Source organism: Embiotoca jacksoni, unplaced genomic scaffold, assembly GCF_022577435.1.
Source record: "Embiotoca jacksoni isolate LCO1_2020_lvr unplaced genomic scaffold, fEmbJac1.0.p SCAF_3, whole genome shotgun sequence".
Lineage (NCBI taxonomy): Eukaryota > Metazoa > Chordata > Actinopteri > Embiotocidae > Embiotoca > Embiotoca jacksoni.
The window spans coordinates 24839470-24854159 of record NW_027185381.1 but is presented as its reverse complement, the minus strand read 5'-3'; the positions used below and the strand labels follow the sequence as shown (position 1 = coordinate 24854159).

At 38.1% G+C, this 14690-nt stretch overlaps 2 protein-coding genes across 5 annotated transcripts in view; one reads left to right on the top strand and one right to left on the bottom strand.

Annotated features, from left to right (window-relative positions):
- The window catches only part of mical2b (microtubule associated monooxygenase, calponin and LIM domain containing 2b), a 49272-nt gene extending 48203 nt beyond the window's left edge, over nt 1–1069 (bottom strand). For 2 of the 4 annotated variants that reach the window (XM_069162527.1, XM_069162532.1), the window contains exon 1: nt 831–1069. The gene's annotated coding sequence lies outside the window, so the exon portion shown is untranslated. The remainder of the gene's footprint in view (nt 1–830) is intronic. The other 2 variants (XM_069162534.1, XM_069162533.1) reach the window with 2 other exon arrangements.
- A 3677-nt stretch (nt 1070–4746) lies between these two features.
- Nucleotides 4747–14623, top strand: dkk3b (dickkopf WNT signaling pathway inhibitor 3b). Its single transcript, XM_069163509.1, has 7 exons — nt 4747–5045; nt 5708–5833; nt 6100–6180; nt 10418–10510; nt 11286–11430; nt 12809–12959; nt 13049–14623. The coding sequence occupies exons 1-7, from the start codon at nt 4851–4853 to the stop codon at nt 13071–13073; spliced, it is 816 nt and encodes a 271-aa protein (XP_069019610.1). The 5' UTR covers nt 4747–4850; the 3' UTR covers nt 13074–14623.
- The last annotated feature ends 67 nt before the right edge of the window (nt 14624–14690 follow it).

Sequence of the window (14690 nt, the reverse complement as noted above, 5' to 3'; positions counted from 1 at the left end):
GGTTAGCTTTAGAAGAGCTAGTTTCATTACTTTTCTTTCTGCAGTATAATATTTCTAAATATATTAAAAACAACTTCAGTTACATCAAAACTTATGTTTTTAATTCTCCAAAGCAGAAAAAAAAGTGGGTAAATTGGGTTTATCCAAAATATTTTGTTAGATTTATTTAGAAATGATGTTAGTGAACAAAAAAAACGACCACTTTTTATTTTTTTATTATTTTTTTTTTTATGGTAAAAGTCCAATTCTGGTCCCAATTTGGTTCCAACCTGATGTGTTGGGGGCATTGCAGCCTAATCTTGGATTTAGAGTATGAATATTTATTAAAAAATACTCATCAAATTTATGACATCAGATTCACGATGATCCCCAAACAAATATGACTAATAACTTCTGTGTGTTTGCTTCATTATCACAGACTGCTTTGGTGTTTGCAGCCTGCCTTCGTCACCTGTTGCACTTCTGCAATGTATTAATTACAAGAAATTGTAAATTATTCACCAACAGCAGCAAAGTCCCACAAACCATTAGCTTTAAAAAAAAAAATAAAAAAAAAAAAATAAAAAAGAGACGTTAGGCAGACAAAGTAAAAATTAAACAAATAAATCCTAGAAGGAAAAAATATATACATTAGATACAGACAAATTTGTAAAAAAAAAAAAAAAAAAAAAAAATTCCATAAAAAAACCGGAAAAAAAAAAAACAAGACATCAGACAAAGACAAAATAAAAACAAACCAAATATCACCTCCCGGGCGGAGTGAGATGAAAGTGAGATATGAAGCATTCCTGTCCTGACAAGCGCTGGTGATTACAATTGAATTTACTCACGTTTAGGAACACCGGAGAGCCCATTAAAACAAACGGCCGGTGAACTGTGACAGCTGGTCCCCGCTGGAGTGCGTCCCGGCGCTTTAAAAAGCTCCAACACGTCGGCGGTGGAAGTCCTCCAACTATCCTTCCGTGGCTCCCGGTAACACGGTTAACGTCAGCGGTGCGGTTCTCCTCCAGCGACCTGCTTCCTCACATGACAGCCGCCGTGTGTCTGCGGAACCCGCCGGTGTTGTAGACCGGTGTTAAGACCCACGACAAGCCAGAGGCTTCAGCTTCCGGTTAGTGGTTTTTTTTGCCAAAATAAAAGTCTTTTTTTCGACCGAGTTGTTAAAGAGGAATAAATAATAAAAATGTATTACTATAACTATTTTACTACCACTAAAATGGATAGAGACACTACAATTAGGCTACAAAAAAATTAAATACACATTTAATCTGGACCCCCTTATTTCTCTTTTCCCTTTTCACGTTCCCTTTTGGTTGTTTTGTTTTTTTCTACATTGAGATTTTTTTTTTTTAATCATTATTAAGCCTCAGTCGTGGCCAGAAATGATGTTTTTGACTTGTCCATCCGTGACATTCTCACGAATGCGATATCTCAGAAATGCCTTGAGGAACTTTCGAAAAAAAAAGATTTGGCCCAAATGGCGGACGAACCGATTAGGACTTAGATGTTAAAGGTCACAAGACACGTCTGAGGCCAATAACTCAAGAATTAATTTGCTCGCCATTACAGAATTTCACACAAATGCTCTAATAGGATAAAACAATGAAGTGATTTGATATGTAAAGGGTCGAACGTCAACCTCTGCATGACATCACAATTTTATGGTAACAAATAAAGCCCCCCCCCCCTCCCCCCAAAAAAAAAAAAAAAAAAAAATTGTTTGACAGAGACAATATTTTATTTCTTTGAAGATTTCGCTCAAAATTTTTGTAGCTAGCTGGTGCTATAACAACTATTTTTTTTTTTATTAAATTTTATCTGAAAGGCATTAAAAGGTTTTCTGCCATTAAGTGAACAAAAGCGTTTACGACTGTGAACTACAGTCCAGTTCCTAGTGGGAAACCACTGTGGTTGTTGTAGTTTAAAATGCTTTTCAGCCAATTGACTCTCAGTTCGAGTCAAATTCAGGAAATGCCTCTCCAACATAATTAAGCATGTTTACATGGTAGCTTTCTCACAGTTAATTTGGGGGCATTGGTGTCTATAAAGTAACTACTTAATAAAGTTTACTTGCTATTACTTGACTTATCAATGTGTGATTTGGATCATCTTAAAGTTATTCCAAACAGCCTTTTTTTTTTTTTTTTTTTTTTTTTTTTTAGGCCACGATATAGCTACGATGTTTCATCTTCATTCTGTAACTTTGAGTACATAAACATTTCCAAATATTTCAAATATAAATAAATATAAAATATTGTGTTTGATAGTAAAATAAATTAAAAAAAAAAAAAAAAATCACAAGTCTAGATTAAACCCATAACAACCTAACTTTTTTTTTTATTTTCAAGACTTTTATTTTGAAACTAAATTTGCCGTGTGCTTTGTCTATTTCGGTCGGCTTGACAGAACCTGTGTAGGATTTGGAAAGGCTGTCTCAAAGCTCCTCCAAAGAAATGCGACAAGGAACCTCAGCCTCAAACTTGTCCAGTACATTTTTTTTCTGCTTTGCATTTAAGTCACAAAGAAACCAACAAGCGTGTCAATCTCATATTTCTTCCAAAAACGACTTCGCTTAAATCTCTGCAGACTGTTGGTAGCAGTCAGCAGATGCCGGTGAAGTGAGTCTATCTTTCACCTGAAGCTCTCCGGGTCACGTGATCATCCAGCAGCTCTCAGAAGATGGTCTTCCCTTGGCTGACCTCTGACCTCCCTGTAAAAGGGAACAAAATATGAATGGTTTCCACTTAGTTGAATTTTTTTTTTTGTATTATTGGTATTGGTGACTACTATAAATGTGAATGGTTAGAGAGGAAATTGAATTTGCTGTAAAATGTGACTCTTCAAGCTCTGAAGAGAAGTTGGTGTGATTCGCTTGACACCGAGCCATAAACCTCGCTTATAGATTCCATTGAACGGCCTTTTAATTGATCGATTTTGTTGTATTTACAGGTCACCTTGTGATCGTTTGTTACACGGAAGCACAATTAAATCCTACGTGTGCTCTTGCGTTTATGTCTCGATGACTGAGGTCTCTGTTATTTAAGGCGGCCATCGACTGCTGGATCAAAGAAGGAAGCATTTTCTGCCATAGATATAAATTTATAGATTTTAAAGATCGATAATAGATTTTTAAAGACTGGACCAGAGCTCTTGGATAATAACTTGAAAACATTGCCATCTTCTGGTACTAAGACGCCAGTACAACTCATCATAATTCCAAAACTGTCACCGTGACGTGATGTATGAGCATTTTGTGGTTATATTCATAAATGACAAGAATAATTGACCCTTTGTAGTTTAATAAATGAAGCTATCCAGTGCTGTAAAACTAATAATGAATAGGCCTACATATTGTAGGTATCCATTCCATAAAATAACAATAATAAAAAAACAAATTTCTGCTTGGGGTTATGGTGCCGTGTACTTCAACACAGAAATATTTCAGAAATATAGCTGCGAGAAAATGTTTTGCGTACCATACAAATTACAAGACGACATAAAATATCACCATGGACTCACCTTTTGACCAAACTGAACCCCTTTAAAAAAATTATATTTCATATCCAAAGAATGTCTCTGTCAATTCAGGAAGAATTTGAAAAAATATTTGTGGAGTTTTACATGTTAAGTAATTTGACACTTTGATGGGTATTATTTGATGTTTGGAAATGTGAAATGGCTAAAAAATATATATATTTTTTTAATAATATGCGATGCCCACTTTATTCAATCATTGCCAAATTTCAGGCATCAACTGAGATATGACCGTAGATCGTCTGACCCGAATTTCGAACAAATCCATGCGAGATATAACATTTTTGTATTTGTAGCGCCCCCTAGGGTCAAAACATCTTGAGACTGCTCAGTGAAGCTTGAATCGAGCATCCGGAGATGTGTACCAAGTTTGGTTCCATTTGGTTCAGGCAGTATTGATTTATGAGCATTTACGTAAAAGATAAAAGTTTAAAAATGAATAATTCTTGTTTTTTAAAAAGATGTCACAAAAGTTGAAATTTTTAAAAGCAGAAGACCATTTGAACAAAGATGAAGATACATTCTGAATTACAATAGTGAAATAATTTTTTGTAAAGCCCAAGTGGTTTTCGAGATAATCGCAAAAAACTTAAAGTTGAGTGTTATAGCGCCACTTTCAGGCCAATATGGGTCATTTTTTTTGTGCCTAAGTAGTTTAAAAAAAAAAAAAAAAAATTAACTTTTTTTTAAGTTTGGGATTTGCAACCTAGCTGCTAATTCTGGTAAAGTTTGGACTTACATTTTTATACACAAACAATAGGAAGAAGAATCAGAAGAAAAGACGAGACAAAAATGTACTAAAAAGCACATTTTCACAAAACAAAGAAGTCCTACATTTTTGTGCAAAAACTCTTGTTAGCTTTTCCGTGAGCCCTCATTAGGGATGTTAACTCTACTTCCGGTCAACGTCAGTCACGTGCCCGATGATGAAATTTTTCTGGCCTATTTGGGATGAACAGCACTTACACATCTGTCTTCAGCTTGTGATGTGTTTCGGTCTTACTGAGCAACACTTCGCATTTACGTTTGTTTTTAGAGGCCCCCCCTCCATAACAAGTCGTATAATTTGGACATTTACTTCCCTCAAACGCGTTGTGAACCTTTTTCCACGCCATTAAAACCTCCAGTTAATAGCCGTCCCCCCCTAAACCCCCCCCCCCCTCCCTCCTCACTCACCACCACCGCTCCCACCTCATACTTTCCAAATAAAACGGATCCAGCTGTGTGCAGCTGTGCGTCACACCGCTCTCGCTGCTGCTGCTGCTGCTGCTCGGACAGACAAGACGGACAGTCTACGAGGAAGAGAACGAGGGAAGATGTCCGGTAACGCGCTGCTGCCGTCGGTGCTCCTGAGTTCGTGGCTGTTGTTGGGGTGGGCGACGGGCGGCGGCACGGCGGTGATCCTGCGGGACGCCCTGGAGCGGGGCCCGGTCAGCCTGAACGACATGTTCCGGGAGGTGGAGGAGCTGATGGAGGACACCCAGCACATACTGGAGGAGGCGGTGGACCAGGTCTGCGTTATATATTTGATCCATTCAGTGACAGAGAACTTCAATAATAATAATAATAATAATTTAAATTTTTTTTTTTTTTAAAAAGTATAAAATCGTTTTCCCATACATTTATTTGTATTTTTTTTTTAATGGATAAAGATCAGAGTCTGCGTGGATGATGTCACGTTTGATTGTCTGGGCTTAGTTTCGACTAGGCTGCTTTACGTATGTGTTGCAGCAGCACTCAGAGTTTCCATGTCTGCTTTAAAGTCTGACACACAATCCTGTTAAATACTGTATATATCATTCATCATGATAGCTGTTGCTCAAAGTGATCATTTCCAGACAGTTTAATATGTTTAAAGGAAATTTTTTGGTTCAGAAAAACCTTAATCTCTGCGACTGGAAACTACCAGTTTAACTGTGGCATCAGATGAGACTCCTGGAAACCTTCCTTAATTTACAGTCTGTTATTTTTTTTGTCTGTTGATGTCTCAGACGAGCATCTGGTTTTCATCACGCATGAGCTACGGGAAGGTTCCCTTTACTTTATGTAATACAAGAAATAAATCAGGCTGCAAATCATCAAACTGTCCTGGCTTGTTCAAACTTTTTGTACTCATACTTTTTACAATTGAAATTGATTTATGAATGTATAACCAGAATATTCAATTCCCCAGATAACTACCGAGAGTGCAAAATCATATTCAGGCTTGCTGGATCTGCTTCCTAACTACCACAATGAGACGGAGAGGATGATAAAGAACGGAGACGGAGAGGTTCACGTCCTGGACGGAACTGACGAGGTAAGAAAAACAAAAGTAAAAATAACAACAAAGAAAACCCATTCATACGGAGATTATTTATTCAGAAATGTAGTTGCAAAGTAAACACAGTGGGTTTGGACTTAAGCTGTAGGGTTGTGATGCATATGTTACAAACACAGATTTGTTTTTTTAGGTGTTTTTAAAAAAAATCTTTTACTTCTTACAAGAATAAAACACACACAAAAGGAAATGGCTGCTTTTCCTTTTGTGGTCTGATGCAATGTGTCATTGTCTTTGCTGTTCAGGAAACGAACAACAGGACAGGACAAACTCGTCTCTCACACGTCCACATGGAGATCTCCGGCCAGTGGAACAGTGTCAATCACGTGAGTCCTTTCATTTTCCCCTGTTTGGTCTCCGAATAGCAAAGTAAGTGAGTCGGTAAAGTTTGTTTTGCGTCGCACCTTTCGTAGGTTATGATTATTAATAAAAAACAGACATCAAACAGCATGATGTTTGAACAGTTCAAATCACAACCGACAGTTCGAATCACAATAATACTGGTAATAAATAAAAGACGCTATATAGACAAGCTGAATACAAAGGTTTTATCATTTATGTTCTATCACAACTTGTATTTATGTAAGAATTTATGCTTTGGGCAACGTGTTTAACCCAAACATCGTGCCAATAAAGAGAATTGAATTAAACTGAATTGACTTAAACTGAACTGAACTGAATTGAATTGAATTGAATTGAATTGAATTGAATTGAATTAAACTGAATTAAACTGAACTGAATTTAATTTAATTAAATGAACTGAACTGAACTGAATTAAACTGAACTGAATTTAATTTAATTAATTGAACTGAATTGAATTGAATTGAATTGAATTGAATTGAATTGAACTGAATTGAACTGAACTAAACTAAACTAAACTAAACTAAACTAAACTGAGCTGAGCTGAGCTGAGCTGAGCTAAACTAAACTAAACTAAACTAAACTAAACTGAAATAAATTGCAGTGAAGTGCAAGAAATGAATCGAGATCCTCAAAAAGCAAAGGAAAAAAAAGTCTTTTAAGTTTGATTTAAAAGGTGCTGAGAGTTGCTGCAGACCTGCAGGTTTCTGGGACTTTGTTCCTGACATGTGGAGCGTAAAAAAACAACAATGCTGCTTCTCCATGTTTTGTTTTTTTCACATGAAAATTTTCCCTTCAGTTTTGTAAATATTGGACGTCTCTAAGAAAGAGATGGCGAGGTGGAGCGCTCTCTCAAACTGTGGCTGCATTGTCCCGACTCTGCGTTTTTATACAGGATGAGCTCATCCAGCAATTAGTCATACTCTATACTTTTCATAGTTTTAGCAAACAGCTCAGATTAAAGTCGACATTTTTTTGCCGCCCCGCCGCCTGTTTTGCCGTTTCAACTTTTACAAGGGTGGTTTTAATCTTTTTTTTTTTGTTGCTTTCCTGGCAGCTGCACAGATGGTGGTTTATGTTAATAGAGCTGCCGGCTGGAAAAAAAAAAAAAATGCCGGGGAAGGCAAGGAAGTCTGCAGGCCAGGCGGGTTGAAGAAATATCTCCTCCTGCATGAAGTCACAGTGAAGTTTTGGGTTAGAGGAAATAACCACGAAACATTTTGAGCAAATTTGAAGATGGAAAAAACATGTAGGATAAAAATGGGAAACATTTGGTGGAAGTGTGAATGCTTTTTAAATGATTGAATCAATTTCAATAGGACTTATGGGACTGGACGATTTAGGCGATTATATATCACTTTAGGATTATTTACGTGATGCTGTTACAGCATAATGAGGACCATAAAACTTAGATAAACACAACATGAGATGAAAAAGTTATGAGACTCTTTACTGTTGTGCACAAACGGAGTGCAAATAAGTGCAGTTATATATCCAATAATATTAAATCTAGCACAAACTGCATTGTTAAACATTAAAACACAGCAGAGAGGTGCATTTTATGGAAATAACTTTTAATGTGTTTTACCTTTTTGGGCATCACTTTTAAAAGACAGTAAAAAGACAGATTGGTTGGAATTAAATATAGGACTGTTGCCTCTGTTTGTTATTTACTATTTTATCAGTTATTTACGTATGTTTCAGATTAGCTGAGTGTCTGAACCATCAAACGTATATATTGACCGTCCCGTTAGCTCGATGCTGCCCTCATCTGGATTCAGCCGTGAACACACCATAATAGAAGTGATTATTTTCCCATCATTTGCAGCCTCACCGATGGATTACAGCCAAAACAATAGAAATCAATCCCAGCTAAAAGTCGGTTGAATGTAGTTGGATGAAACCGGATGACCAGCCACAAGCTCAGGTCTCAAAAATGCAGCGTTCAGTAAGTTTTATGACAAATCTGAGTTATTTATATCACGGTTATAGAGCATTATTAACTGCATCAAATCGAACAATCTACAAGCTAAAAATGTGGATTACGTTCTGTCAAGTCTATTTTATAGCAAGTTAATGGTTTACTTTGGCCAGCATTGCCTGGATGTTTAAATGAAGTCGTTACCGTTTCCTCTCCCCCGCTTTTTTTTTTTTTTTTTCGTGAAGGTAATTTGAGGAAAATGTTTTTTTTTAGAAGTTGCTACTGGGCCCGTGAGATGAATACCAGCTGGGATCATCTGGAAATGATCAAGATAAGTGGTGAATAGGGAGGTTTCTATTTGAAGTTTCCAGTGGGCTTCCGCGGCCTCAATAATATCGCCTGACAAACGCACACGGAGAGGAAACATCTCTGTTTCTTTGTATATTCACTTCAGCAAAAAAGGAGAATGAAAAGTTGAATTTTCTTTTAGCATATTTTCCATGTTATTTCCAAGGAGAGCTGGAAGTCCAAGATTGATTTGAGAGTGTTAACAGTGAGGGGAGAGTCTGTCTGAGGTGAGACTGAGTGGTATAAAGGGAGATTTACCGAGAGCCTGGAGGTGTTCAATTCAATTCAGTTTCATTTATTTAGCGCCAAATCACAGCACAGTTTATTTCAAGACCCCACGTATACAAGCTAGGAGCAAAAAAAACTCCCCTTTCAGGTAGAAAAACCTCCGACAGAGGGACGTAAAAACTCCCTTTTAACAGGAAGTAGCATCCGACAGAGGGACGTAAAAACTCCCTTTTAACAGGAAGTAGCATCCGACAGAGGGACGTAAAAACTCCCTTTTAACAGGAAGTAGCACCCGACAGAGGGACGTAAAAACTCACTTTTAACAGGAAGTAGCATCCGACAGAGGGACGTAAAAACTCCCTTTTAACAGGAAGTAGCACCCGACAGAGGGACGTAAAAACTCCCTTTTAACAGAAAGAAAAACTTCCAACATTGGGAAGGAAAAACGTATTTTTAACAGGAAGAAAAACCTTCGACAGAGGTGAAGAAAAAAAACCTCCCTTTTAACAGGAAGTAACATCTGACAGAGGGACGGAAAAACGACCTCTTAACAGGAAGAAAAACCTCCAGCAGTGGGAAGAAAAAAACTCTCTTTTAACAGGAAGTGTCACCCCATAGGTGCCTTCATTTTCAGTGACCCCTTGCTGTATTTTAAATAATTTACTTCCTAGCAGCGACGCAGCACCTAGACTCGACTGTCTGCCATCACGAGTGTTTTATGGCGAACAGATCAGTGTGTCTGACTCACACAGTGCAGCCGGCCTGTTTCAGGGAGATATCCAACACACACACACACACACACACACACACACACACACACACACACACACACACACACACAGATAAAGACTCAACAGAAAAAAAAACAGCTGGTGCTGTTCTTGGCAGACGCCGTTTCCTCCGACCGCTGGAAAAGATTCAAACTAAACCTCAAATGTCTGATGAGCTGAAAGATATGCAAATTTATAACAGAGGGGGGTGAGGGTCACCGGGGGTTTGGGGGGTGGGGTACACCATGAAAGAGTTAGATTCCTTAAAAACACAGTTTGTAACGTACTCTGCAGCTCATTTTGACGTTTTGTTGCCTGATGTTATTTGGCGATCCTGCAGATAACTGACCAAACAAACGCGATTTAACTACACGTTTGTGTATTTCCAGCTCAGTTCGGAGGGATTAAGAGATCGAAACATTTGCGTTTTAGTCTCAAACAAGGTGTCACACTGGAAGGAGCACATGAATAAAATGCGGCAATAAAACCATCCTTTTCCACTTTTGCTCAAGAAATGTTTTTCCAACTTGCTGGTGGTTAGAAATCAAGTGTTAAGGACAGAAAGAGACTAAAGACCTTCCGTTTCGGTTTAGACGTCAGTAAATGCTGTCCATCACACAGTTTCCATGGAGACGGATCGGGCTGGCAGAAACGCAACTATAGAAACACTGTGAATTCATAATACAGGGAAATAACACACATAAGAGCAAGTATAGATATATTTGGTGTGTGCAGTGTTTCTTGATGGTGCGGCGCCATCCTCAGAAATATTATTATTATATATTTTTCTTTTTTAAATTGAAAATTATTCAATTCTCGGTGCGCTACAGTCTAATTTGACCTACTTGTATTTCAGAGTCGTTTTTTTTCTTTTTTTCTTTTAACTCTGTGCTCCGTTGCTCGCTGTAACTGTTGTTTCCCTCTCATCTCCCACAGGAGTGCGTGGTGGACGAGGACTGTGGTGACCTGAAATACTGCCTGTATGAGATAGAGAACTCCAAGTGCTTCCCCTGCATACCAACAGACATGGTGGGCATCAGTCAGCGTCGCCTGTTTGGGATTATTTGGTAGCGCCAATGGCGACGAACCCCACCTGGGAAATTAGGACCGAACGCCGCCGTTTTCCGACATTGAACACTTTAGCGTCTTTCAGCAGGGGTTTGTTTTTGGATAAATAACCCCGCTGCTTTTGTCGTTTGGAATAAGCAGCTGGTTTTTCCAGCCGGTAAAGCGCCGATAAACCGACTGTGTGCTATCTGCTTGGCGTCGAAAAGTTATCTGGTGAAGACGGGAGCGTTTTAACTGCTGAAGAAAAAAGGCACACCTTTTCTCTACTGGGAGTCGGTAGAGACCAAACTAAGAGCTAAAAAACAACAACAACCTAAATGTTAATTAATAAAGCGATTTGAGGTCCGATTTTCATTCAATGTAAATGTCTGTTGAATGTGTAAATATTTGCGATTGACAACCCCCCCCCCCAAAAAAAGTGGCCAAAAAATAAAAAGGCAGCAACAACTTTACTCTGATCGTACGGTAAAGATCGTTTCCGACGTAGCAGCCGTGTTTACGAGGATTGACATTTTTGAACAATATTAAGACGCACCAATTTTTGGGGGGAGTAGCCGCCTCCTTTTTTCGCAAGCACCAACGTTTTATGCCATATTTCCCACATTTGCGTATTGCCACAAAAAAGAAAAATGACGGGATGAATATGCCTGGAAGTGAAGTGGTTGCCATCCACAATCTGCCAGGGAAAGTTTAATCTCTGACACGTTTTGCCGTGTGCGCGGTTTTCCCCACGCAGCCCTGCACGAAGGACGAGGAGTGCTGCTCGGACCAGATGTGCGTTTGGGGTCAGTGTACCGTCGGCGCCACCGAAGGGACGGAGGGAAGCATCTGTCAGGGGCAGAGCGACTGCAGGCCGGACCTCTGCTGCGCCTTCCAACGAGGTGAGACGAGAGGGAGTGACTTTAAAAACCGTCCGCGTTTATATTTATGTATCATACGGACTCAAACACATCCCGCAGCGCTGCGTATATTTTAAATCAAGCTCCGCTTCCACGTTTTTTCCTTTTTTTTTTTTTTTCTTGTCCTTCATACATGTTGTATTTTTTTCCCCCATTAATCTATTTTCTTGAATGTCTTTAATCGTCTATACTGTATTCAATTATGATATTTATATCTATTCAAATGTAGCTGTTGTTTAGCTGCTTTCAATTGTCTCAATTGTTCGCGCTGCCATTTTGAATTAAATTAGTGTTGTTGGTTTTTTTTAAATGATATTTTAACAGTGTTTCTTCTTACTGACCTCTAGTGGTCGTACTTACAACGCAGACAAAGACAACTCCCCCCCCCCCCCCCCATTTTAACTGTCAGCATTTTGCTTTTAAACTGTCTCAGTTAAAAGTGTTATCTATGAATTTTATTTATTTATTTAAGGCAAAAAAAAAATCTCTCAGGCAAATACCTCGAAACGTAAATAAATAAATCCAAACCTAACCGCATGGACAGATTAATCATAGAATGAAATGAGGTGCATTTTTTTGCGATTAAATGTAAATGCTAGTCAAAGTGAATTTATTTATTCTTTTTTCTTTCATTTTTCTTTATTTTTATGATATTTTATATGGTTTATTTTACAAATTATTACCTTCATATATTGCATATTCTGTTTCATTGACCATTTTATTTTACTAGAGGACGTAGGGGTTTTGTTTTCTGACTAAAGTCAAACATTTACACAGTATATTTGATTGAAAGATTAAAAAAAAAACCATGTAAACCATAGTGAGACCAAATACGATTTATTTGAACCCGGTTTTGATTAAAAGTAGTTCTTTGTTGTGTTAGTAATTCAGTTTGTAGCCTCTTCCAAACCCCAGGAATTAGACGTAGCCCGACACCGAAGTAAACTGAACATCTGTGGAAAGACTAGTCTTAATGTTCGGGGACTAAACCTGACTCTCTGACGAAGTCTTTCTACTTGTCGTTTTTCAATTTCTATCTATCAACAAGAGCTGAACCGGGCAGTTAATCCCAAGATGTATTTATTTATTTATTTATTATGTAGCATTTGTGTGTGTGTGTGTGTGTGTATTTATTCATTGATTTTACTTTCTCTAAAAAACTTATTTTAATCTGTCTTATTTTATTGTATACATATTTGTAATTTTTTTCTTATTGTGTGCACTTTTTTCCTAACTGTGTTTCTATGCTGCTGTAATGACTAAATTTCCCCACTGTGGGATTAATAAAGTCTTATCTTATCTTATCTTATCTTAATAGCAGTTCTCAAATTTGTTTTCCCTTTCTTGCTTCTGCCACCAGAGCTTTTGTTCCCGGTGTGTAACCCCAGACCCGGTAAAGGCGAGTCCTGCATGAACCACCCCAACCTGCTGATGGACATGCTGGCCTGGGACCAGGAGGGGCCCCGCGACCACTGCCCCTGTGCCGACGACCTTCCCTGCCAGCCTCAAGGGTGAGAAACAAACGCGCATTTTCCTTTAAAACATGGAGTCTTTTTTTTATTTTTATTTTTTATTTAATTCCTGTTTTTCCTCTTTCCAGCCGTGGATCTGTGTGCGGACACTAGAAGTGGAGGTGGAGAGCCACGAGGAAGTTTTACCAAACCGATCCTTACCGATCACCAAAGAACAATCCCAGCTGCTGATCAGCAGTTTATTAACGTACAGGATGTTGCACTGACTGTATATATTAATAACGATGTGTATTATAAATCATAAAGGAAATAAAAGACTTGTTTTTAGTGTCAACTAAAAACCCAGGGGGAAAAAAAACCAAAAAACAGTTTTGGTCGTGGGTGAGTCAATGTGGATGCAGATGGAGCTTCATTTCTGTTTGGCTGTCAATGACGGCATCAGAACACAAGAGGGCAGCGTTGTGTCTGTTTTCTTTTTGTCAGGAAGTGACACAAAAAGTTATTGAGAAGAGGCTGACGCCCGTATGATCATAGTGTGGACTGATACACATCTCTGACATGCAAAAAGCGCAACTGTAGGGAACAAAGACGTCTTTGATTTGCAGGTTTAGTTTGCCTTTGGGTTCATGGAGACACAATTTGGGAGAATTTGCAAAAACAATTGTCTGCATACATTTTTGTAAATTTTTTCCAGTAACATCTGTATTTTGAATAGAGGCTTATCTTTACATTTGAAATCCTTTGCTTATTAAGCAAAATATATCTTAAAAGAAATGTTCCAGCAAGGGGGAAAAACAAAGATCCTGCATTTCTGTGAAGACTGCTCACACTCTCCTCTCATACATGGAAACCTGCTGAGTTTAAAAGTGTGCAGCTCGCTGCAAACATAAGAGTGTCTGTCTCATAAGTCTATCGATTTGAGTCATTACCATACGTTGACGTGAGCTGGAGCTTTAAGGTTCAGAGTGTTTGCAAGTTCAGGAGCGATATTTTTCAGCATCCATGTCCAAATTAAATGCAACCTTAATGTTCGAGCAGCTTGAACAAAAGCACAGCCTCCAATTTCTGACAATCGAGTGTTAAGTCCTTTTTTTTTTTTTATTGGGTTTGTAGGCCTAGATTATTACTTTGGCATGTGAGTACAGGTTTGTAAATATATAAATATATCTGTTTGTGAATAATTAAGCATGCTGAATTATCTATAAACAGTTTCTTTTTTTTGTTAAATGCCATTCTGCATACTGACAGTTATCTGTGGATTACTCTGATAGTGCAGATATTAAAAAAAAAAAAAAGCTGATGATTCTCAGGCAAGTTCTGAAACAGTTCTGTCACGGGCTGCAAATTGAGACTTGTGTTTTAGCCTATATTTATTTATATTTTGGAAATATAAGTATGCCGAATTAGCTATTAAGAGATCCTTTTGCTACTTACCATTGGGTGTACTGACAGCTATCGCTGAATTACTTTGGTACTGAAGAAATGTTTAAAAACTGCTGATTCTCAGGCAAGTTCTGAATTAATTCAGTACTGGGCTGCAATTTGAGCCTTTTGTTTTAGCCTATATCTGTTTACATTTTGGAAAACTAAGTAAGCCGAATTAGATATTAACAGCTCCTTTTGCTACTTACCATTGGATGTAACGATAGCTGTTAGGGAATTACTTTGAAAATAAAGAAATATTTAAAAGCTGACGATTCTCAGGCAAGTTCTGAAGTGTCACAGTTTCTTGCCCCCTTTGGTCTATTGCACAACTATCCCGGAATAAAT

What these genes read in the sequence shown, in the direction of transcription:
- dkk3b (XM_069163509.1), top strand. Translation starts at nt 4,851, where the DNA reads ATGTCCGGTAACGCGCTGCTGCCGTCGGTGCTCCTGAGTTCGTGGCTG. An exon ending in CTGCTGCGCCTTCCAACGAG is followed by an intron (nt 11,431 to 12,808) that starts GTGAGACGAGAG and finishes TTCTGCCACCAG; the next exon opens with AGCTTTTGTTCCCGGTGTGT. An exon ending in CTTCCCTGCCAGCCTCAAGG is followed by an intron (nt 12,960 to 13,048) that starts GTGAGAAACAAA and finishes TCCTCTTTCCAG; the next exon opens with CCGTGGATCTGTGTGCGGAC.